General features: G+C 34.6%; 1 protein-coding gene across 2 annotated transcripts; it reads right to left on the reverse strand.

Annotated features, from left to right (window-relative positions):
• Positions 1-7,528: 7,528 nt before the first annotated feature.
• On the reverse strand, positions 7,529-24,748 carry LOC137634789 (cyclic GMP-AMP synthase-like receptor 1). 2 transcript variants are annotated; one of them, XM_068367328.1, is made up of 2 exons: positions 23,503-24,748; positions 7,529-9,514 (listed from the first exon to the last, which is right to left on the reverse strand). In XM_068367328.1, the coding sequence occupies exons 1-2, from the start codon at positions 24,585-24,587 to the stop codon at positions 9,490-9,492; spliced, it is 1,110 nt and encodes a 369-aa protein (XP_068223429.1). In that variant the 5' UTR covers positions 24,588-24,748; the 3' UTR covers positions 7,529-9,489. The 2 variants fall into 2 exon arrangements, with proteins under 2 accessions (XP_068223429.1, XP_068223430.1); XM_068367329.1 differs by lacking the exon at positions 23,503-24,748 and adding an exon at positions 12,207-13,702.
• Positions 24,749-25,247: the final 499 nt, after the last annotated feature.

Here is a 25,247-nt window from a genome sequence, read left to right on the forward strand (position 1 = left end):
CAGGTCTTTTGAAAACTATCTAACTTGTATAGTGACATTCAACTTTTATGGTTTTAATTGAATATTCTTCTAATTTTTATATGAAATAAATGATATCGGCGTCAATGACCTTAGATGTCAGGATGCCTGAAAACTTTAAATCAATCAATCAATCAGATTAGCGATTCCAGATTTCATAATAGGTTTCTCGCTCGTATAACAAACACTCTTCTTAACAATTTGTTTTTCAATGACTCTATCCTTTTCTTAACATATCCTTTCCTTAACCTATCCTTTTCTTAACCAATCATATTTTCCAATGACTTTCATTTTCTTAACCAATTATCTTTTCCAATAATTCTTTCATCTCTTCCTCAGATCACAAGTAATATTTTTGCGAAATTTTTTTTTCCTTATTGGGGTTGTTGTTTGACCAAAGATTTTTTACAAATACATATTTTGCGTGAATATGGAAGTAGGTTTGGTTGTGTGTTGTAAATGGGTAATGACTGCGTAATTTTGTATGTTGGGAGTGAGAGATTCCTTGGAGGAAATATATCTTTTATCTTTAACATCCGCTGATCATTTAGTTGCATTATTTTTTATCTTTTGTTACTAAATAGAATTACATTGTATTAATTCAACTTTGTTCGTAAGTATTGTATTATAAAAATATAGATATGAACTTATCCAGTATTTTACATGAAAACCTTATTCATGCGGTTCTAATACATTACTAAAGTCATTTCTGAAATGACCCCCAAAAGAAAAAAAAAAATACAAACTAACCAGAAGTTAAAAAAGAAATAATTTACATCTCATAGTAGAGTTCCAATCGAGATTGATTAGTCAGTCTTATTTTCCCATAAGTGAAGTAGCTACCAGAACCGTGCTATGAATTAATTAAGGGGAGACCACGATTATCCCCTCTGGTTTGCAGGAGTCAGGGGATGAGGGGGAGGGGGAAGGGGGAGGGGGAGGGGTGGTTAGGATGGTTAGAGCTGGTATCCGCGCAGTGGAGGATTGACAAAGGGCACTGGGGGAAACAGAGGGGTTGTTGTTGGGGGTTGGGGTGGGGGAGGCATACGCTTTGTTGAACTTTAAGGGTGGAGTGAGGTTTTCTTCTTGTAGACTTCGTCTCTCCCTCTCTTTCTCTATACCCCCTCTCTCCCTCCTCTCTCCCCTTCTCTTTTCCCCCCTCTTTTATCGGGTTGGATTTGTTGTGCAGATTGTTAAGATGAAGGGAGGTTGAAAGGGACAGGGTGATATTATATACAAGGAGAGAAAAGGGTTCGGATGGTGGGTGGGGGCCCCCCCCCCCTCGTTGCTTGGGGGGGGGGGGGGGGAGTTTTGGCCTGATGTTCGTAAAGGAGTGAAAACATTATCGTCTGATTTATTCTTTGCCTCTGTTTCATTCCACTGTCAATCTGTTGCCTCTCCTTTTGTGTATTTTATTGTATTTTTTTTTCTCTCGGAATTTTAATGACTTATTATTATTATTATTATTATTACTATTATTAGTTAAGGTAAAACCGTAGCTGGAAAATCAGGATGCTATAAACAGAAGGGCTCCAAAGGAGAAAATAAGCAGCAAGGAATGGAAATAAGGAAACAGAATATTGTGCCTAACCCAAGGGCTTCAATTGGGAAAATAGCCCAGTGAAGAAAGGGAATAAGAAAACATAGAATAGAGTGCCAAACCTATGGGTTCCAAGTGATAAAATAACCCAGTGAAGAAAGGAAATAAAGAAACATAGTGTGACTAACCCAAGGGCTCCAACTGGGAAAATAGCCCAGTGAAGAAGGGAAATAAGGAAACATTGAATAGTGTGCCTAACCCAAGGGCTCCAACTGGGAAAAAAGCCCAGTGAGGAAGGGAAATAAGGAAACAGATAGAATAGTGCCTAACCCAAAGGCTCCATCTGGGAAAATAGCCCAGTGAGGAAGGGAAATAAGGAAACAGATAGAATAGTGCCTAACCCAAAGGCTCCATCTGGGAAAAAAGCCCAGTGAGGAAGGGAAATAAGGAAACAGAGAGAATAGTGCCTAACCCAAAGGCTCCATCTGGGAAAATAGCCCAGTGAGGAAGGGAAATAAGGAAACAGAGAGAATAGTGCCTAACCCAAAGGCTCCATCTGGGAAAATAGCCCAGTGAGGAAGGGAAATAAGGAAACAGAGAGAATAGTGCCTAACCCAAAGGCTCCATCTGGGAAAATAGCCCAGTGAGGAAGGGAAATAAGGAAACAGAGAGAATAGTGCCTAACCCAAAGGCTCCATCTGGGAAAATAGCCCAGGGAGGAAGGGAAATAAGGAAACAGAGAGAATAGTGCCTAACCCAAAGGCTCCATCTGGGAAAATAGCCCAGTGAGGAAGGGAAATAAGGAAACAGATAGAATAGTACCTAACCCAAAGGCTCCATCTGGGAAAATAGCCCAGTGAGGAAGGGAAATAAGGAAACATAGAATAGTGCCTAACACAAAGGCTCCATCTGGGAAAATAGCCCATTTTGAGGAAAGGAAATAAGGAAACAGAATAGAGTACCTAACCCAAGGGCTCCAACTGGGAAAATAGCCCAGTGAGGAAAGGAAAAAAGGAAACTTAGAATAGTATGCTTAGTGTACCCTCAAGAAAGATAAATCTCACCCAAGATAGTAGAAGACCATGTTACAGAGGCTATGGCGCTACCTAAGACTAGAGAACAATGGTTTGATTTTGGAGTGTCCTCCGAGAGGAGTTTGTGTTTTGTTAGACAATTCCCATTTCAGATGAAAACTAACTTGAAGTGATCCCAAAAACATATCCTCACTTTTAGTAAAGCCCAAATGATAAGTAATCAACTGACAGTTACCCTGTAATTACTGCCTATTGGAAGGAAGCTTATCTAGACCTTTTCTTTATCTTGCAAAGTGTACATACTAAATTAAACGTTAATACAGCTAAGACAATTATTTCTTGTTTCTATGTGTGTATGCACATGCAACACACGCACACACACACACACATATATATATATATATATATGTGTGTGTGTGTGTGTGTGTATATAGCTATATATATATAGGCCTATATATATATATATATATATAATCTATCTATATATATCTATCTATCTATATCTATATATATATCTATATAATATATCTATATATCTATCTATCTATATATATATATATATATATGTATATATACTGTATATATATATACTGTATATATATTATATTTATATATGTATACACACAGAAACTTGAACATTTTGGATTATATTTATTACAATCGACCGAGCTATCCTAAAGTAATTCTTCCCTTTACCGGGGCATTCAAACACGAACCTTAAAAGAAAACAACATACAATAGCCTACTTTATTAAATCAGTATCATTCAATTTCCGTGTCAAGAATTATGATTATATTTTGTATAGCACGTGATTCTTACACTCTCGTACAATGTAATGTTATTGCTCTTATTTTCTCGCTCTCATCCCGCACTGATAATAGAAATCTATTTAGGTTCGCTCTTGCATGTTTTATACTGTTTGAATTTTGTGTTATTCTTGCTCTCAACTATCTGTATACAAGCTCGTTGTCATGTTGAATAAACTTCACTTGCGTTCATCCCACCTCACTGTTAGCACCTAACAGCCACCTCCCACAGTAGTTTCCTCTCTATCTTTAATTCGGGATATATTTGCTACTGTTGACCATTTTCATAACCATTACTTGATATGAAAATTCAAAATTTTTCTGTTTCCTGTAGCTTATTCCATTAGCCCCTTTGCATAACTTAACCAAACTTGTGAAACGCTATTCATGGCTAGACAGCTCACTTAAATTGTGGTGGCCTATTGGAAACGTCCCAGCATGGTGATCGCAGGACTGGGGTTCACTCCCCGCTTAAACCTGTTAGTTTCTTTAGTGTCTGCAACCTCGCCATTCTTGTGAGTTTTAGGATGATGGATTTGGTGGAGCCTATAGCTCTAGCTGCCGAGTCATCAGCAGACATTGCCTGGCCCTTCCTGGTCCTAGCTCGGGTGGAGAAGTGAGGCTTCCTAGGGCAAAGGGACTGTCCCTTGCCTCTGCCATTCGTGAGCGGCTTTTAAACTTTTAAGTTGAAACAGCGTAACGAGGCAACATAACCGTTACAAAATTTAATAAAAGAATCGTTAATTTTTTTTTTTTTTCTGAAGCAGTGAGGATTGTATGATTTTTCTAGAGAAAAGTAATATTTACATCGGAATGGAAATCAAATTTGATATAATAAACGGCCGAATCATGACCATAAGAAAGTTTAAATTTCAAAAAGAAATTCATCCATACCATCATCACCATAAGAATAGTAGAAATAAATATTATGTGTGTAAGGGTACTTTGTATAAAGTCTTGAATTAATTTTGTTGATTTTCGTTCGAAAGGGTAAAACAATCTTAGAACTGTGGACGGTCATTCAAATTGAATGTCAAAATGTGATGACAAGCTTCAATTCAAAATAATAAAGTTCATCTCTCTCTCTCTCTCTCTCTCTCTCTCTCTCTCTCTCTCTCTTTGCTTGTGTTAGTCTCAGTAATCTGTTTCCCATAGTTGGCTGCATTACATAAATATGAAACTGTATTAACGGTAACTCATGAAATGAAACTCTTTGAAATTAAACATTTCATGTTGAACTGCGATTTAATTCAATTTCATCTTACATCTGTAAAATGTTAGAGTTTTTTTTTAATATTAGAAATTACTCTCATTTGGTAATTAATGGATTTTTCCCCTCTTGTATAATTTAGATCTAACAACTCTGTAAAATCTAATTTAATATCTCTTAACAAGCAAATCTTGGATTTGCATTTCATTAACATGAATCTGAATAGATTGTCAGCACTGGTTAAAAAAATCAGTTGTTATTCCTCATTTGATATATTATAAAAGCTTTGATAATTGAAACAAAGAAACCTGAATAGAATTTAATAATTTTTCTCATGACTATTTTAAATTCGCAAAATAAATATTGCCACGAACAGAAGTTCACTATCTCACTCTCTCGGTGTCTAGAAATCACCATAATTATGAGGCCATATTTAAACATTGCGCAAGAGGACAATCCTGATGATGGTATTTCATATACTCTTCATCATCACTCTCATGTGTTAATATTCCCGTAATGCTCGTAATGTAAGATATCTAGGTAAAGGGGGTAAAATGAGAATTGTAGGAATCGCTCTTTTATTTAATATTAATACATTATTTCTACACTATAAAATTTCTTCTGAAACCATCAACAGTTTGGAATGATAATTCATTTAATGAAAGCACATTTGAAATGAGAGAGAGAGAGAGAGAGAGAGAGAGAGAGAGAGAGAGAGAGAATTTTTCTTAAAAGATTAACAGCTTGGAATGGTAATTCATTTGATGAAAGCACATTTTAAATGTGAGAGAGAGAGAGAGAGAGAGAGAGAGAGAGAATTTTTCTTAAAAGATTAACAGCTTGGAATGGTAATTCATTTGATGAAAGCACATTTTAAATGTGTGTGTGAGAGAGAGAGAGAGAGAGAGAGAGAGAGAGAGAGAATTTTTCTTAAAAGATTAACAGCTTGGAATGGTAATTCATTTGATGAAAGCACATTTTAAATGTGAGAGAGAGAGAGAGAGAGAGAGAGAGAGAGAGAGAGAATTTTTCTTAAAAGATTAACAGCTTGGAATGGTAATTCATTTGATGAAAGCACATTCTAAATGTGAGAGAGAGAGAGAGAGAGAGAGAGAGAGAGAGAGAGAGAGAGAATTTTTTCTTAAAAGATTTACAGCTTGGAATGGTAATTCATTTGATGAAAGCACATTTTAAATGTGAGAGAGAGAGAGAGAGAGAGAGAGAGAGAGAGAATTTTTCTTAAAAGATTTACAGCTTGGAATGGTAATTCATTTGATGAAAGCACATTCTAAATGTGTGTGTGAGAGAGAGAGAGAGAGAGAGAGAGAGAGAGAGAATTTTTCTTAAAAGATTTACAGCTTGGAATGGTAATTCATTTGATGAAAGCACATTTTAAATGTGAGAGAGAGAGAGAGAGGAGAGAGAGAGAGAGAGAATTTTTCTTAAAAGATTTACAGCTTGGAATGGTAATTCATTTGATGAAAGCACATTCTAAATGTGAGAGAGAGAGAGAGAGAGAGAGAGAGAGAGAGAATTTTTCTTAAAAGATTTACAGCTTGGAATGGTAATTCATTTGATGAAAGCACATTTTAAATGTGAGAGAGAGAGAGAGAGAGAGAGAGAGAGAGAGAGAGAATTTTTCTTAAAAGATTTACAGCTTGGAATGGTAAATCATTTGATGAAAGCACATTCTAAATGTGAGAGAGAGAGAGAGAGAGAGAGAGAGAGAGATATGCGGTGAAAAAGAGCCAAAGGGTTAGATAGGTGAAAGGATGTATTTAAAAGTATTTTGAAGTCGTCCAATGATGTGGAGAGAACAGAGGATGATAGGAGGTGGTTGAAAAAGGGGGTATAGTTCAAAAGTGTTAGGAGAGGGGGGGGGGGGGGGTAGAAGAGTTGAATTAACGTAGATGGAAAGGGTAGGAGGATTGAAAAGGCTACTGGAAGGAATCTGTCCAAGATAAAGGCGACTTGTAGGAAGTTGTCGTTTTAATGCTCATTTGACATAATTGCATGCAGTTAGTATAGGCGTCACTCAGAAGCAGTACTTCAATTTCGTTTAAATTAGGAAGTATTTTGGGGAAATCCTTGATAGAATCTACACATGTGACTCTCCTGTCTTGTTGAACAATTTTGCAATAATAGCAACATTTCTATAGAACACTTATTTTTTATATAATGTGTTAATTTAAGAAAAAATGATTCACATGTGTTCATTTTTTAAAATAATTTACAGTGTGTTCATTTTTTAAAATAATTTACATAATGTGTTCATTTTTTTAAGTGATTTACATCGTGTTAATTTTTTAAAAAATGATTTACATAATGTGTTCAGATTTTAGAATAATTAAACCAAGAATTTGAATACAACCTATGACCTAGATGTCCCTCAAATGATACCCAAAGTAGTTTATGTTCTACTTTCATAAAACACAAAATAACATTAAATTTTTACAGGATTAAAAATCAAAATTAACTCTGATCCATATGTATTTCGTAACTGAAAGAGCATTGAAGATAGAAAAAACACATTATAGCAATCTAATCATTGCAATCTTAATCAACATCAAAATCAAACATTTGTCATTGCAATCTCAACTAAATAGTCAACCAAAACAATACGAAACCATTAATTTTTATCTGTCTGGGTTAGAGTTCTCTTGCTTGAGGATACACTCGGGCACATTATTCTATCTTATTTCTCTTCCTCCTTTTTTTTGTTAGTTTTTTATAGTTTATATAGGAAATATTTATTTTGTTACTGTTCTTAGAATATTCTAATTTTCCTTGTTACCTTTCCTCACTGGGCTATTTTCCCTGTTGGGCCTGGGCTTATAGCATCCTGCTTTTCCAACTAGGATTGCAGCTTAGCAAGTAATAATGATAATGATAATAATAATGATGATAATAATAATAATAATGATAATTATTATTTAATTAATGATAATGATAATAATTAATAATAAAATTAATAATTAATAATGATAATGATCTGTGAGTTAGACCAAAACCATCTCTTACTATCGGCTATATCACAATGGGATCTATAGACGGAACAAGTTCAAGATAACATAGATAAAAAAGGCTCTCGCCAACATGGGTCTTCCATTGCACTTTCAATCAAGCTCGACATGAAAATTATCCAAATCATCAATATAGGTTGCAGTGGACTAAAATCAACAATACTTAAAGATAAGAGGTTAAGTAGCAAATAATTGGGGATGGGGGCATTGTACCTACACAAATTACAATCACGGCCTTGTACCTACACAAATTATAATCACGGCCTTGTACCTACATAAATTACAATCACGGCCTTGTATCTACTCAAATTACAATCACGGCCTTGTACCTACACATTATAATCACGGCCTTGTACCTACACAAATTACAATCACGGCCTTGTAACTACACAAATTATAATCACGGCCTTGTACCTACACAAATTACAATCACGGCCTTGTAACTACACAAATTACAATTACGGCTTTGTACCTACACAAATTACAATCACGGCCTTGTACCTACACAAATTACAATCACGGCTTTGTACCTACACAAATTACAATCACGATAATATATCTTTATAGGGGTTAGTAATAGTTTTGATAGATTACCACCAATAGATATTTATTACGGAGGTTTGCATCTAATGCGAGCAATCTGAACTCTCATTCTTATTTCTTATGGTTTGATTGGAAAAATCACACTACTGTATATTGATCTTTGTTCTATGCTCTCATCATACAAGTCACACAATCTGGAACTTTGTACTGTGGTCTCATTATACAAGTCTCAAAGATCTGGAACTTTGTTCTATGCTCTCATCATACAAGTCACACAATCTGGAACTTTGTACTATGGTCTCATTATACAAGTCTCAAGGATCTGGAACTTTGTTCTATGCTCTCATTATACAAGTCACACGATCTGAAACTTTTTTCTATGGTCTCATTATACAATTCTCAAGGATCTGGAACTTTGTTCTATGCTCTCATTATACAAGTCACACGATCTGGAACTTTTTTCTATGGTCTCATTATACAGGTCCCATGATATGGAACTTTGTTCTATGGTCTCATTATACAAGTCGCAATGATATGGAACTTTGTTCTATGGTCTCATTATATAACATTATTAGATTAACAGAAAGAAAATAACTGACAAATGGCTTGTGGGATTAGCTAAAAAGACTTGAAATGCATCTTATTTTTTAAAATTATCTCGGTGGTAATTAACAACATATAACTATACCCCCAAAAATTACTTCTACTTCCTAAAATACTTGTCGAATATTTGCATATTAAAATTGACTCAAAATAAACAGTAAATGTACAATATTCCACTAAAGGAAACACTATCCATCAAGGTAATTTGGAACTATGTATAAGGAGTTCCACCCAAATCAAACTAAACATATTTAGAACTATATAATCATCATCAGAAACATAAACAAAAGTGAAAGTAGCACCGTCGAAGAATTTGGGATGGTGTTTGCAATTCGTATTTTCACGTTCCTTGCTCTTCGAAATTTGTTAAAGGATCTTCATATCATTCATAAGTACCAGTCAGGATGCCAGAGAATTTCAAATCAATCAATTAGTCAATCATAAGTACCAAGTGAAATTTTCAGAGTTACGCTGGCATATCACTCGTTCCTCCTTCCTTCTTTTGAAATACTTTTGAACTTTTGTTTACCGTGAAGGCTTCTTCTCTACGAGTCTATATCATTCAAAGGCGAAGCGTCTTATCAGTCAGTTCTTAGCCCAACATCCTTCCAATTCAGCTTTTTTTTTCGAGTAAGGAAAGGATATGAAGCTGCCTGTTTGATTACCGTTTGTTCATAAAGAATGGTTAAGGGATCGATCTTCTTCTTCTCATTCATGTAGGTTGATATTTTGGGTCACTGCAAAGAGAAAAATATTAATCAGACAGTGAATCGTAAAAGAAATTGAATAAGTCATGAAACCCTAATAAAAAGAAATTAAATTTCTTGATTGATAGGAAGCAGCAAGAAGATTTCCCAAGACATGAACCGTTTGTGAAAATAAAAGAAATAAAATAAAACAAAATATTTAAAATAGCATATAAAAAGTGAATAAATATGGAATTACCTTTCATGATATATTTCTTAGTGAAAATACTCTAATATAAAATAATAGAATAAGATATAAAATAGCATATAAAAGTAAATAAATATGGAATTACCTTTGATTATATATTTCTCAGTTAAAATACTCAAGATGAAATTTTTTAACTGTTATGGACTGAAATTCTTAAGAAGAGCCTTATTTGTATTGGCAATATCTGAATTAATATTTTCCTTGTGACTTTTGTAATTCTATCTATTAATGACGCAACATATTGTAATAGCAAATATTGAAACTGTGTATTGTTGACATATTTCTGCTAAATTTCATAGACTTATTATCAATATCCGTACCACTCTTCTTGGCATTTTTATTCAACATAAATGGCTTAAAATCAGTAAGACAATAACAAGCTGCAAAATTCCATGAATTATATATAGACCAAGAACAATTGAAGCTATTTAGGTAATAGCACTAGAAATTGGACATGTTTGTCAACATTTTCCATATTTTATAATATAGTCAGATCATTTTCATAATAGACAAAACGATATATAGAAAAGTCACAATTCGTGTAAGTATCCTTGCAAATTTCACTGCTTTTTAGAGTGATGAATGAATTGGTATTGACTGAATTGTAAAATTTAGTCTTAAAGACCAGGCACTGGAACCAGGGAGTGTCACAAATGTTGTAAATGAATCTTATACAAAAGATACAATTAAAAGAAATTCAAAATGCAATACGTTAACACAATCATACTCTTCTTAAAATGTTTTATTTTTCCTTTTTTCCTTTCCTCACCGGGCTATTTTCCCTGTTGGAGCCCCTGGGCTTATAGCATCCTGCTTTATATAATAATAATAATAATAATAATAATAATAATAATAATAATAATAATAATAATACACGCATGTAGAAAAATTAAGATAAAAATACGTTTAACTTGAATCTAGTCCAACAGTGTCATTTACATTAGCGACGTATTTACCGCTGCAGTTTCATTAACCAATCTATAGGTAGCAGGTTCGCCAGGGCACCTGTTGAGATACTACCGTTAGAGAGATATGGGGTCCTTTGACTGGCCAGAGAGTACTACATTGGATCCTTCTCTCAGGTTGCGGTTTATTTTCCCTTTGCCTACACATACACTGAATAGTCTGGCCTATTCTTTACATATTCTCCTCTGTCCTCATACAGCTGATAACACTGAGATTACCAAACAATTTTTCTCTTAAGTGGTTAACTACTGCACTTTAATTGTTCGTGGCTACTTTCCTCTTGGAAAATACCAATTGTGTGAAAATACGCAATTCTTATATGTGCCACGTGTTTGGAAGGTTCTCGAAAACCTTGGTGTTAGATTTTGTCTTTTTTTTTAATTCTGAGAATGGTGGGTGGGCGGTCCAGCTGAGAGTGTTTCCTGAAACCAAGATTTGTCTCCTGAATTTTTATCTCGTAGATAACTCTGGTGGCGCTAGAGGACGGCCCTCATGCCACGAGAATATTCTAATAGAATATTCGAGTAGCTAATTCATATATATAGCGCCCCCAGGAATACGTGGGGCAGAAGAGAAACGGCCGTCCTATGAAATAGACAAAGTGCATCTTTCACTCTCTCTCTAGTACCTTTAGTGGGTCCTCTCCAAAGTGATTTTGTGCACCAAAGTAAATCGTTTGTTGAAACGATACGAAAGACGAAAAAGGTGATTTTAAATGTGTTGTGGTGAGTGTTGGCATTGTGTAAATTTTTGTAACTGGCCCTGTTCAAGTAAAATATGTGTAGTAAGTTTGTTAGTTACTTTATGTAAGTTCTTTAAGAGTTTAAGCATTAGAGTGTATTTATTTCTTATGTCTTAGTCTAAGATTTATTCAGATTTAATATTTTGAGTCAAGTGATTGTATAATTTTCAGTGTAATTATTTCTTTTGTCTTGTTTGTTTTATTCAGATTTAAGGTTTTAAGTCAAGTGATTAAATAATTTTCAGATCGTAACATTTTTGGTCTTAACCCAAGGTTTGTTGAGACTTAATATTTCGAGTGATTTATATTTTTTTATGTCAATTCTTTTCAGTGTTGTATTTTATATAGATATATTTATTTTTGTAAAGAGTGCATGATTTCAATCACCAGCGTTTATTTCTTACTCGCTCGTATCCGTGGTTTTGAATAATTAAGAATAATTACTTGTGGATATTCAGTGTTTTATATATAATTATCTCAGAGTTCGGGTATTAATATTTTCAAGTGTAACGGATTTAATGTAAAAACAAACAGGTGAGTGGAACTCAAGAGGGTTGTGTAGCTCGCCACGCATAATATACATATTAGTTTTTGGTTCCGCAACCCGGGACTGTTGTATGTGTGTGTATATATATATATATATATATATATATATATATATATATATATATATATATATATATATATATATATATATATATATATATATATATATATATATATATATATATATATGAAAGAGACAGAGAGAGCGCACGCCCTCTTACCTGCTAGCAGTGCCGTAGAATCTAGATATCTGTGATGTTCATCCTTCTAACGGTCCTGATTTCTCTTATGAAATTCTGCGCTTCGTCGTGTTTCCATTCCCTGAGCGGTTGATTTCCAACAAAGTACCCATCGATGACGCGATTGGCCACCTCTCCTTCTAGTTCTTCCAGCAAACGCAAACACCCATCCCAAGGTTTCATTCCCTGGAGTTCGTCGTAATACTTCACGGCGACTCGCTTTGCATAGAATGACTTGAAATGGTGATTGTCCTTCCAATTGCGCTTCTTGGCGATGAATTTCACCAGTCGAACCATGTCTCGGATGTCTGTCTCTTCATTGATGAAATTCTTCTCCAGCAAGGAAAACGAGATGTTGAATAACTGGTCTGAATTTGGAAACCTTTCAGCTTTCGGGATTCCGAGAGAGAAGAACATGCAAGGATTTTTGTTTCTGTTCGTTCTGTCAATATACTGTCTAAGACATCGGGGCATTTCTGACAGGGACAATAAGTCAGGACACTGACCCCAGGTGCGAAAAGGTATTTGGGGCACTAAATCTATAGACACTCTTCGTCTGGGACCACTGTGTTCTTGCAACTCAACACCTAGGGCAGATAAGCCCTCTTGGTGTGTGATCGTGGTATCAGGAATTTTCACCTGGTCAATATGATGTCGCAAGACGCGAAAAAGACCATTCCGCAGCCGGGAACTGTCTAGCAAATTGTTGCAATCCAGGTGCCTCATTTGTTGTCTGGCTTCGAGAATGAAAAATCCGCTGGGGTCTCGCTCAACGTCGAAGTTCTCGGAGACGAATTCTCTCCCTAGCGACACTGTGATGTCAAAATCGGTTTTGTTATCCACTGCCAAATTCTCATAAGAACTGCCGCCATGAATTATGTTGATCGTAAATGAATTAGGTGTTACTTTATGCGTTAGTGTACTCCTGAATTTATCTAAAAACTCATCGACGAGTTCCCGGTTACTCTTCACTGCAGGCGTTATCGAGTTGCTCAAGTTTGCTAACAATTTCACGGCTTCTCTGTTATTGATATCCATCTTGGAACGCTCTTGAACAGGAAGATGTCACAAATACACGCAGAGTTAACGAAGCTCACCACGAATAGTTCCACCTAGGAAATGAATGCGTTTCCAAAGTCCTCGCACTTATATAACAGTAACAAAACGTTTTGCAAAGTCGTGCAAACACGAATCGTACCTTTATTCGGACCGAGAGACATTGCGTCATGGCCAATACGTATTCTGCTTGGATGGAGTTGCCAGAAGCAGGATAATTCAAGAGGATCCTGAAAACTCCGTGTTTTGATATTTACGTTTTACAAACATATCACAAAATGGGAGAAAATGATCAGCTCAGAATAACCTAAATTGTAATTTTCACTTGCAATTTACCTAAATTCAGAAATAACACTTGTTATGAGAATATAACACGGCCGACTGACTAACCGCTTATCACAGTGACTGCGAGCAACACGTAGCAACGCCTACATTCTGGGGTGACTTCTGCCGTTGTCTACGCCCAACTCTCTTACTTGTTTGTTATTGTTTTTTTCTTTTGTCATGAAGGTTGAGAGTTTTAAATATATCATAACTTTAATAAAAGTATAATTATTAAACAAAGTACTTTGTTCATATTTTATTGGTTATTATTATTATTACTAGCCAAGCTACAACCCTGGTTGGAAAAGCAAGATGCTAAAAGCCCAAGGGCTTCAACAGGGAAAAATAGCCCAGTGAGAAAGGGAAATGAGGAAATAAATAAATAATGAAAACAGATTAACAATAAATCATTCAGCAAATTATATCTCCCACCATCACCAATCCGCACTGGTGATGAGAATTGGCTAATTGATATGAATTGATATGTCTGAGGCCTTTATCCTGCAGTGGACTAGAAACGACTGCATTTGTTGTTATTATTGTATATATTATCAATGTGTATTTTTAATAATGTTTATTATAGGTTGCAGTTTCATATTCATAGTACAAAAATAAATTATTTGATTAATTATTCTATTACTTCAATTTACTTATTTTTTTTTCTTAAAAGAATAAGATTGTTGACAGTTGTCCCCTTGTTCTTTCAAAACTGTAATGTATATATTTCATGATTTATCAATCTTCTAATCTCGTTATGATTCGTATGAGTGAAACTGTATATCTTATAAGCTTTTATTGTTGCTCTCAAGTCATCAGTTTTATTCATGATTATTGATTCTTCTATATTTAACTTGGCTATTCGTAAGTCGTAAGTCGGCCACTAAGTCTTGTATTCACTTGAAAGTTTATGTTCCAATTCTACCCTAAGAAGATATAGTTATTTATACGAACTACCATTTATCGATCTTATGTTATTTTAGTCAGACTATTTTATAGTGTCAATTTGCTAATACTTATCACAAGTGTTGTTCTCTCTCTCTCTCTCTCTCTCTCTCTCTCTCTCTCTCTCTCTCTCTCTCTCTCTCTCTCTCTCTCTCTCTATATATATATATATATATATATATATATATATATATATATTATATATATATATATATATATATATATATATATATATATATTATACATATGATTTATATATATGATATATATATATTATATATATGTAATAAATAAATATATATATATATATATATATATATATACTATATATATATATATATATATATATATATATATATATATATATATATATATATATACTATATATATATATATATATATATATATATATATATATATATAACCTGTATATTGATATCGGTGTGTTTCCTTATCTACCTTGCATTATCAGAGATTTCTGTGTCGTAACGTTAGCTAATCGTTATCGGTTATCATCAGCCAACTCGTAAGCATTGCAATTTATCGGCTTTTCATACTGTTATTAGTCAAATCGCAAAGCAACCTTCCAACAATAATACAATTGGTTCATTGCTTATAAACGACATAAATTTTATACTAACAAGATAAGTCTTTGAAGTTGTATACTAACAGTAAGAGTCTTTGAAGTTTTATACTAACACTAAGAGTCTTAAGAAGCTATATTCTAACACTACGAGTCTAAGAAGTTTGTCTTAACGCTAAGAGTCTACGAAGTTTTATTCTAACACTACGAGTCTGTGAAGTTTTATACTAACATTAAGAGTCTATAAAGTTTTATACTAACATTAAGAGTCTGTGAAGTTTTAAACTAACATTAAGAGTCTATAAAGTTTTATACTAACATAAGAGTCTGTGAAGTTTTATACTAACATTACGAGTCTGTGAAGTTTTATACTAACATTACGAGTCTGTGAAGTTTTATACTAACATTACGAGTCTGTCAAGTTTTATACTAACATTACGAGTCTGCGAAATTTTATAATAACATTAGAGTCTATGAAGTTTTATAATAACATTAGAGTCTATGAAGTTTTATAATAACATTAGAGTCTATGAAGTTTTATAATAACATTAGAGTCTATAAAGTTTTATAATAACATTACGAGTCTATGAAGTTTTATAATAACATTAGATCTATGAAGTTTTATAATAACATTGCGAGTCTATGAAGTTTTATACTAACACTACGAGTCTACGAACGTTTATACTAACACTACGAGCCTATTCATTTTGTGGCCACTTGAAGCTTTTGATACTTTACTTATTATGTTCATTTCCAATATTTGGTGAAATGATGAGGAAGGAGATTATTCATTCAAGGTGAGTTAAATATCTGCCACCCTGTGATAGACATTACCATAAGCGGATAATTCAATGCATGCACACAGTTCTCCTTTCCTCTGGGGTCTTTTCGTTCAGTTTGTTCAACTAAAACAGACTTAAAGGTAGTTGGTCCCAGTAGCCTTTACAAAAAAAAAAAAATAAAAAAATAAAATAAAAAGAGCCACTTGTATCCCTTCCTAAGCTTACATTCAAGGGATGTTTGATGGTGATGTTGAAGCTGAGAAAGAAGTACAAAAAGTGATTCACAGCTCAACATTAGGTTCAATTTCTGATAGCATGTGACAGCTAATTCCTTGTAATTTTATCACTTCATATTTTTCTAGTCTTAAGAGGAAATGATCAGCATCTAGATGAATGCACAAGAGGAAATTATTAGCCTATAGATGTATACACCTGCATATTCCGAATATATGGTATAGTTTAAAAATAGGTAATCAGACTGACTAAAGAGATCTGGTGCTTTAAGTAAGGTACTCGGAATGTCTTCAGAGAACTACAATTCAGTGGAAGCAGTCAGTTGCTTCAGAGAAATATGTTCCATAAATAATTAATGTGCTTAAAATATAATCAGGGGATAAGATAAATTTCTCTGTTTAGGAATCCTTGATCACATTAGATTAGGATTATTGATGAAAATGGTCAAGTACAGAGGTATGTAATGTGAATTTCATAGCCCATAATCAGCTACTTTTACGCCAGTATTCACAGACCTCGAGGAACTAATTCAATCAATTTAATGTACTTAGGTAAATTAACTATTTGAAGATCAACATACAAGCAAACAATGTACGAAATCACCAAATGTCTTGCTACTTTTCAAACATAACAATTCATGTTTAAACGCAACGAAATATGGGTTTACGGTGAAATATTTGAGGCCAGTGGCTTCACCCTACATGTGCAAGATTGGATGACCAAAGGCACATTGGCTTAACCATACTTAAGTAAGATTGGATGACTATGGGTCAGTGACTTCACTCTACATATATAAGACTGGATAAGCAAAGACCAGTTGGCTTCACCTTACATGTGTAAGATTGGATGACCCAGGGTCAGTAACTTCACCTTACATATGTAAGATTGGATGACCAAGAGTCAGTGACTTCACCTTACATATGTAAGATTTTATAACCTAGGGTCAGTGACATTACCTTACATATGTAAGATTGTATGACCATGAGTCAGTAACTTCACCTTACATATTTAAGATTGGATGATCGTAGGTCAGTGACTTCACTTTACACATGTAAGATCGGATGGCCAAGGGTCAGTGACTTCACCTTACACATGTAAGACTGAATGAGGAAAGGTCAATGGCTTCACCCTAAATGCATAAGATTGGATGACCAAAGGACAGTGACTTCACATTACATATGTAAGACTGGATGACCAAGGGTCAGTGACTTCACCTTACACATGTAAGACTGGATGAGGAAAGGTCAGTGGTTTCACCCTAATTGCGTAAGATGGGATGACCCAGGGTCAATGACTTCACCTTGCATATGTAAGATTTTATAATAGGGTCAGTGACATTACCTTACATATGTAAGATTTTATGACCATGGGTCAGTAACTTCACCTTACATATGTAAGACTGGATGACCAAGGGTCAGTGTCTTCACCTTACATATGTAAGATTCGATGACCATGGGTCAGTGACTTCACCTTACAAATGTAAGACTGAACGAGGAAAGGTCAGTGGCTTCACCCTAAATGCATAAGATTGAATGACCAAGGGACAGTGACTTCACCTTACATATGGAAGACTGGAGGAGGAAAGGTCAGTGGTTTTACCCTAATTGCTTAAGATGGGATGACCCAGGGTCAGTGACTTCACCTTACATATGAAAGATTGGATGACCAAGGGTCAGTGACTTCACCTTACATATGTAAGATTGGATGACTAAGGGTCAGTAACTTCACCTTACATATGTAAGATTGGATGACCAAGGGTCAGTGAATTCACCTTACATAGGTAAGATTGGATGACCAAGGGTCAGTGACTTCATCTTACATATGTAAGATTGGATGACTAATGGTCAGTAACTTCACCTTACATAGGTAAGATTGGATGACCAAGGGTCAGTGAATTCACCTTACATAGGTAAGATTGGATGACCAAGGGTCAGTGAATTCACCTTACATATGTAAGATTGGATGAATAAGGGTCAGTAACTTCACCTTACATAGGTAAGATTGGATGACCAAGGGTCAGTGAATTCACCTTACATAGGTAAGATTGGATGACCAAGGGTCAGTGAATTCACTTTACATATGTAAGATTGGATGACTAAGGGTCAGTAACTTCACCTTACATATGTAAGATTGGATGACCAAGGGTCAGTGACTTCACCTTACATATGTAAGATTGTTTGACCAAGGGTCATTGACTTCACCTAACACATGTAAGATTGAATAACCAAGGGTCAGTGACTTCACCTTACATATGTAAGATTGTATGACCAAGGGTCATTGACTTCACCTAACATATGTAAGATTGAATAACCAAGGGTCATTGACTTCACCTTACATATGTAAGATTGTATGACCAAGGGTCAGTGACTTCACCTTACATATGTAAGATTGTATGACCAAGGGTCAGTGACTTCACCTTACATATGTAAGATTGTATGACCAAGGGTCCATCACTTCACCTTACATATGTAAGATTGAATGACCAAGGGTCAGTGACTTCACCTTACATATGTAAGACTGGATGACCAAGGGTCAGTGACCACCTTACATATGTAAGACTGGATGACCAAAGGTCAGTGAATTCACCATAAATGTGTAAGATTGGATGACCAAAGGTCAGTGACTTCACCTTACATATGTAAGACTTGATGACCAAAGGTCAGTGAATTCACCCTAAATGTGTAAGACTGGATGACAAAAGGTCAGTGAATTCACCCTAAATGTGTGAGATTGGATGACCAAAGGTCTGGATGCTTAATCGAACATTGCTTAGGATTAAAACTTGTTTTATATATGGTCACACGCACATTACATAATTAGAATATCAAGGAGCAGAGATATATTACTTGGCTTTCAAATCTGAACACACGTTCTTATCACCAAGTGAGATATGAGCTTGAAGATGTTATAAAGTTAGTTTTATGTATAATTCGAATTACTCCTTAACTTCACGTATTTTTACCTTCAAGATAGAAGTGGGACAAATATTTCAAGAGACAGAACTTCTAGAGGGAAGGCAATGTGCTGGTTAATTACAGGATAAATAAAATTTAAAAGTGTGGAATTCAATAAAAGGTCTACCAAGAAAACTTGGTCCTTTAAGGGGAATTAATAACAAATAGCGGTGCTGTAAGGACAGGTAGATGATCCAAATGACAATGACGAACTATAAGGAGACACAAGACATCTATATTCCAATAAAATGCCCCGAACAAAGGTAGCACTATTAGTAATAAGTGTAAGAAGTTTTACAAGTGCTTGTCAAGAACATACGATTTCCATAGTTTCTCGTGTTATGTATTATGACCTGAGCAAGTACGACTCAAACGTTATCTGGGGGTTCTTAAGTAGACTTTCTTAGTCAAACAGTTAAACCAATGAACACCAGAAGCTTCCTTGGACCTTTTTACGTAGACGGATTAGATTTGCTCATGTAAATTATATCAAAGACCAGGCAGTAGGATCTGCCAGGTCATTCAGGGTCGTCTGAAATGTAGTAACCAAATCTATTATAATATTAAACATATATAACGCAATTTAAAGAAGTACTCAAAAGGATGTACTTTTATACATTGAAACCTACCATTCACACATTTAAAGCGTAGATTTTAGGAAAATAGTTCAGGTATCTTTGGATTACTAAACGTTCATAGATACCCCCCCCCCCCCAAGGGGATCTGCATCAACATTGACTTCATTAGACTTGATGAAAATAAAAAGTTGTGTATCATATTTATACAAGAAAATGTCCATTTGAGGTCAGATCCTTAATGACCCCAGATAAGTCAGATTGAAGACAAGAGGATGATGCAGCATCACTGGAAAACAGACAATGACTTAAATATAAGATTTTGACTTTTAGTACGAGTAATTAACACGAATTTCGAAATATTTTTCGGGGTAAAGTCCTTAACATATGTTATTTTGTAAGCTATTAGCCAGCCAATCTCATGGCCCGAGTTAGGCAATGGATAGGTAAGGGATTGTGTAATCTTTAGGGCAGGGTTACGCGGTCGAAGGGTTCGTCGAACGCGGTTCGACAGACAAGTGCTTGAAGTGATGTTCGAACGTGTGAACGGGGTATTAGATTGTTGAACACGTTTGTCAAACTGTTCGAAAAAAGTCTGTTTTCGCCTGACTTTTGTGGGCGGGGCTTCATTGTCCGCAAACCTTATGCATTAGTGACTGACTCCACCTCTTCGAAACGTTTGACAAGCAGGTTTGACAACCGGGTTCGATGGTTTGACAACCGGGTTCGACGGACCGTTCGATCGTGTAAACCCCGCTTTAGATTAGATAATTATATTTAATCTTTTTTTTAATTCTTATAGATATACTTTTAGATGGTTGGTCTTTTAAAATAATTACATTTTGAAATTCCATTATTACAATATATCGAGCTCTTTTTATTTAACATTATTTTAAGTTATGTTAAAGAACTAAATCTAGTTTTAGTTCTCAACGGGGTGACATACAGAAAACATTCGGGAAATGGTAAAGTATTTTATTCTTTGATTCCTTTCACTTTAGCTGGACGTTATTATAGATTTTATTGACTTTGTCGTTATTATTGTTATTATTATTACCAGCTAAGCTACAACCCTTTGGAAGAGCAAGAAGGTATATGCCCAAGGGATCCAACAGAGAGAAATAGCCCAGTGAGAAAAGGAAATAAGGAAATAAATAAACGATATAAGAAGCATTGAAAAGTTAAAATAAAATATCTTGAAAAACATTAACAACATTAAAACAGATATTTCATATACATTACCATAAATATCAACATATAATTTTCTGAAAAATAGTTAGGATAGCAAAGATTAGGGTTTTTTTTTTTTTTTTTTTTTTTTTTTTTTTTTTTTTTTTTTTTTTTTTCTCTCTCCAGTTTGTCTTCTACTGTATGTGCTCTATATGCGCTCTGATACATAGTGAAATACAGGTGACTTTAATTTTAAAATTATCTGAATAGGAATGTATATAGAAGTGACTGGTTGACTTTCTGAATAGGAAAATTTAGATTTGCTGATACTACTTTGACTAATAAATTATTTATTAACTGGAGATGCACTCAGTAGAGCGCAGTCCTTCTCCAAAAGCTGCTTATTTTTCAACCTTTTTCTTGACCTTGACCTTTGATCTTAACATGTATCAATTGGCGTGGCTTTTCATACACTTGAATATGAACTAAGTTTGAAGTCTCTGTGATAATGTTAAAACTAATAAGCATAATTTGTAAACCATTAATTGCGCTATTTTCTTCCAAGAAAAAAAAAATAGCAGAAAACCTTTATGGTAGAAATTACTTTTTCCCCAGTTCCCAGGACACCATCGACATCACAATATCAAACAATATGAGAGGATGAATTAGGCTTGGTTAATTGCGCTATTTTTTTTCCTTTCTATAGAAAAATAAGAAAGAAAAAAATAACAGCAGAAAACCCTTATAGTTGAAATGACTTTTTTCAAAATTCCCAAGACACTATCGACATAACGATATCAAACGATACGAGAGGACGAATTAGACTTAGCAAAATCCTTATGTGACCTTTTCTTTAGAAAATGAGAGATAAAAAATAACAGAAAACATTTATAGTTGAAATTACTTTTTTTCAATTCCCAGGACACGATCGACAGAACGATATCAAACAATATGAGAGGACGAATTAAACTTAGCAAAATCCTTATGTGACCTTTTCTTTAGAAAAATGAGAAATAAAAAAATAACAGAAAACCTTTATGGTTGAAATTACTTTTTTTTTTTTTTTTTTTTTTTTTTTTTTTTTACAAATTCCCAAGACACCATCGACATAACGATATCAAACAATACGAGAGGACGAATTAGACTTGGCAAAGTCTAAAAAAATCCTTATGTGACCTTTTCTTTAGAAAAATGAGAAAGAAAAAAATAACAGAAAACCTTTATGGTTGAAATTACTTTTTTTTTTTTTTTTTTTTTTAACAAATTCCCAAGACACCATCGACATAACGATATCAAACAATACGAGAGGACGAATTAGACTTGGCAAAGTCTAAAAAAATCCTTATGTGACCTTTTCTTTAGAAAAATGAGAAAGAAAAAAAATAACAGAAAACCTTTATGGTTGAAATTACTTTTTTTTTTTTTTTTTAACAAATTCCCAAGACACCATCGACATAACGATATCAAACAATACGAGAGGACGAATTAGACTTGGCAAAGTCTAAAAAAATCCTTATGTGACCTTTTCTTTAGAAAAATGAGAAAGAAAAAAAATAACAGAAAACCTTTATGGTTGAAATTACTTTTTTTTTTTTTTTTTAACAAATTCCCAAGACACCATCGACATAACGATATCAAACAATACGAGAGGACGAATTAGACTTGGCAAAGTCTAAAAAAATCCTTATGTGACCTTTTCTTTAGAAAAATGAGAAAGAAAAAAATAACAGAAAACCTTTATGGTTGAAATTACTTTTTTTTTTTTTTTTTTTTTTTTTTTTTTTTTTTTTTTTTTTTTTTTAACAAATTCCCAAGACACCATCGACATAACGATATCAAACAATACGAAAGGACGAACTAGACTTGGCAAAGTCTAAAAAATCCTTATGTGATATTTTCTTTAGAAAAATGAGAAAGAAAAAAAATAACAGAAAACCTTTATGGTTGAAATTACTTTTTTTTCAATTCCCAGGACACCATCGACATAACGATTTCAAACTGAGAGTGACGAATTAGACTTGGGAAAGTCTTTAAAATCCATATATGAGTTATACAAAAGACGGGTCAAAGGATTTGCCATTACCATACTAAACACTCAATTCATAGAAATTTTCATTAAACCTAATTTTACAGAAGCAAATACGTTCAATAATAGTATTGGTTGGTAATTGTAACTCATGAGAATCTAATCTACCGGACAAGAAATTCAACGAATTATCAAGCACTTGGGTAAACAGTGAGATAACATTAAAAGCTGACTAATGTGTGTTATGCGTCATGTTCATGTTTGTAATCTATAGCAAAGATAAAGTGAATTATTAATGCATGAGGATGAAATGCAGTGTAAAATGAGAGAGATATTTCACTGAATATTTTGATAATTCACAATAAATAACCCACAAAAAAATTATCTCTTATTACCTATCCCAACGCCTCCTAAATTTAAGCCAAGGTCTGTTTTCCAATGATCCTGTATTATTCTCTCTTCTTAAATCCAAATTATCTAGGGTATTAACAAACTGGGCACAGAAAGATCCCATTTAATGTACAAATAAGATGTATCTATTTGTTTTCATTGTAAGACCAATGATGTCAATATACGAAAGCACTAACTTTAATCAAAAAATTTCACTTTTCCCTTCGTAAGAGACTCCTTACCTGGTAAGCTGTTTTTCTGCAGAGTTGGAATAACAACAACTCTTTATATCTCTGATGTTCATTCTTTGGACAGTCTTGATCTCTCTTATGAAATCTTGTGCCTCTCTTCTTTTCCATTTTCTGAGGGGCTGATCTGTAACAAAGTACCCATCGATTGCACCACTGGCAACCTCCTCCTCCAGTTTATTCAGCAATCGCAGACACCCGTCCCAAGGTTCCATTCCCGTGAGTTCGTCATAGTACTTCAAGGCGACTCTCTTGGCATGGAAGGACTTGAAATGGTGATCGTCCTCCCAGTTGCGCCTCTTGGCGATGTATTTCACCAGTAAAACCATGTCTTGGATGTCCGTCTCTTCATTGATGAAATTCTTCTCCAGCAATGAAAACGAGGCGTTGAATAGTAGATTTGCATTTGGAAACATATCAGCTTTTGGGATGCCAAGAGAGAAGAACATGCAAGGATTTTTGTGTCGATTCGTTCTGTCAATATACTGTCTAAGACATCGGGGCATTTCTGACAAGGACAGTAAGTCGGGACACTGACCCCAGGTGTGAACTGGAATTTGAGGCACAAAATCAATAGACACCCTACGTTCTTGGCCACTACGTTCGTACAACTTTACATTCAGTGCAGCTAAACCCCTCTGATATGTGACTGTAGTATCGTCAACAAACACTTGTTTAATGTGCCATATCAATTTTTTAAAAATACTCGACCGCAACTTAGACGAGTCTAGATAATTGTTGTAATCCAAGTGCCTTATATCGGTCACATCTTCTCTTGGTTCGAGAAGGAAGTATCCACTGGGGTCTCTTTCAATGTAGAAATTCTCAGAAACGTATTCTTCCCGGAGTGACACTAGGATGTCAAAATCGGCTGTTGTGTCCACAACCAATTTCTCATAAGAACTGCCGACGTGAATGATTTGGATCGCAAATGATTGAGGGGCTTCATCGTTCCTTAGAGAATGTCTTAGTTCATCTAGAAAATCATTGACCAGATCCCGGTTACTTTTCACTATAGGCATTAATTGCCGATTTATTTGCTTTAAAAACTTCGCTGCCTCTATATTACGGAAATCCATCTTCGAACGTCCTTGAACAGAAATAAAAGCACAAATACGTACGAGATATTGCAACTGTTCTTGACAGAGTTCACCTCGGAAATGATTGGCATTCCAAATTCCTTGCTGTCTTATACCTGCAGCAACGCAAGCTTGTTTACTCGCTAAGCTTACGTGTACACTCTGACAGATAAAGTGCCTGTCATCACCAAAACGTTTTCCGCTCGGCTTGGATTTGTTCTTATCAAGATAGATAAGACATCTTATTTTTTTTTTTTTTTTTGACTCTTTAACGTCGCGATGCAAAAGTGGAGGATAAAAAACAAATCGGGATAATGAAAGGTGTTGATTTCATTTACTTTTCACTTACGTATTGAGATAGTGCTTTTTCCGATAGTCGAATGAAAGTGCACCTGCTATTACCACAGGTGTCTTTGTAGTAATCCTCTGGGGGTGGGGGGGGGGGCGTTGATGGTGGCTGTTCCCCCAAAACCCTGTTGCATTTACTCTAACTCTCCTCTCTCTCTCTCTCTCTCTCTCTCTCTCTCTCTCTCTCTCTCTCTCTCTTTATAACTATTCTAACTCTTATTAAAAAGAAATAAATCACAGCAAGCAAAATAGTCTCTCTCTCTCTCTCTCTCTCTCTCTCTCTCTCTCCTATTTTGCTTGCTGTGATTTATT

Source organism: Palaemon carinicauda, chromosome 45 (assembly GCF_036898095.1).
Source record: "Palaemon carinicauda isolate YSFRI2023 chromosome 45, ASM3689809v2, whole genome shotgun sequence".
Taxonomy (NCBI): domain Eukaryota; kingdom Metazoa; phylum Arthropoda; class Malacostraca; order Decapoda; family Palaemonidae; genus Palaemon; species Palaemon carinicauda.

Bases quoted from the DNA above. Each gene is read 5' to 3' on its own strand.
- LOC137634789 (XM_068367328.1), bottom strand. From the start codon at position 24,587: ATGGATTTCCGTAATATAGAGGCAGCGAAGTTTTTAAAGCAAATAAAT. The intron at 9,515-23,502 runs GTAAGGAGTCTC...TTCTCTTTGCAG, and splicing joins GCAGAAAAACAGCTTACCAG to TGACCCAAAATATCAACCTA.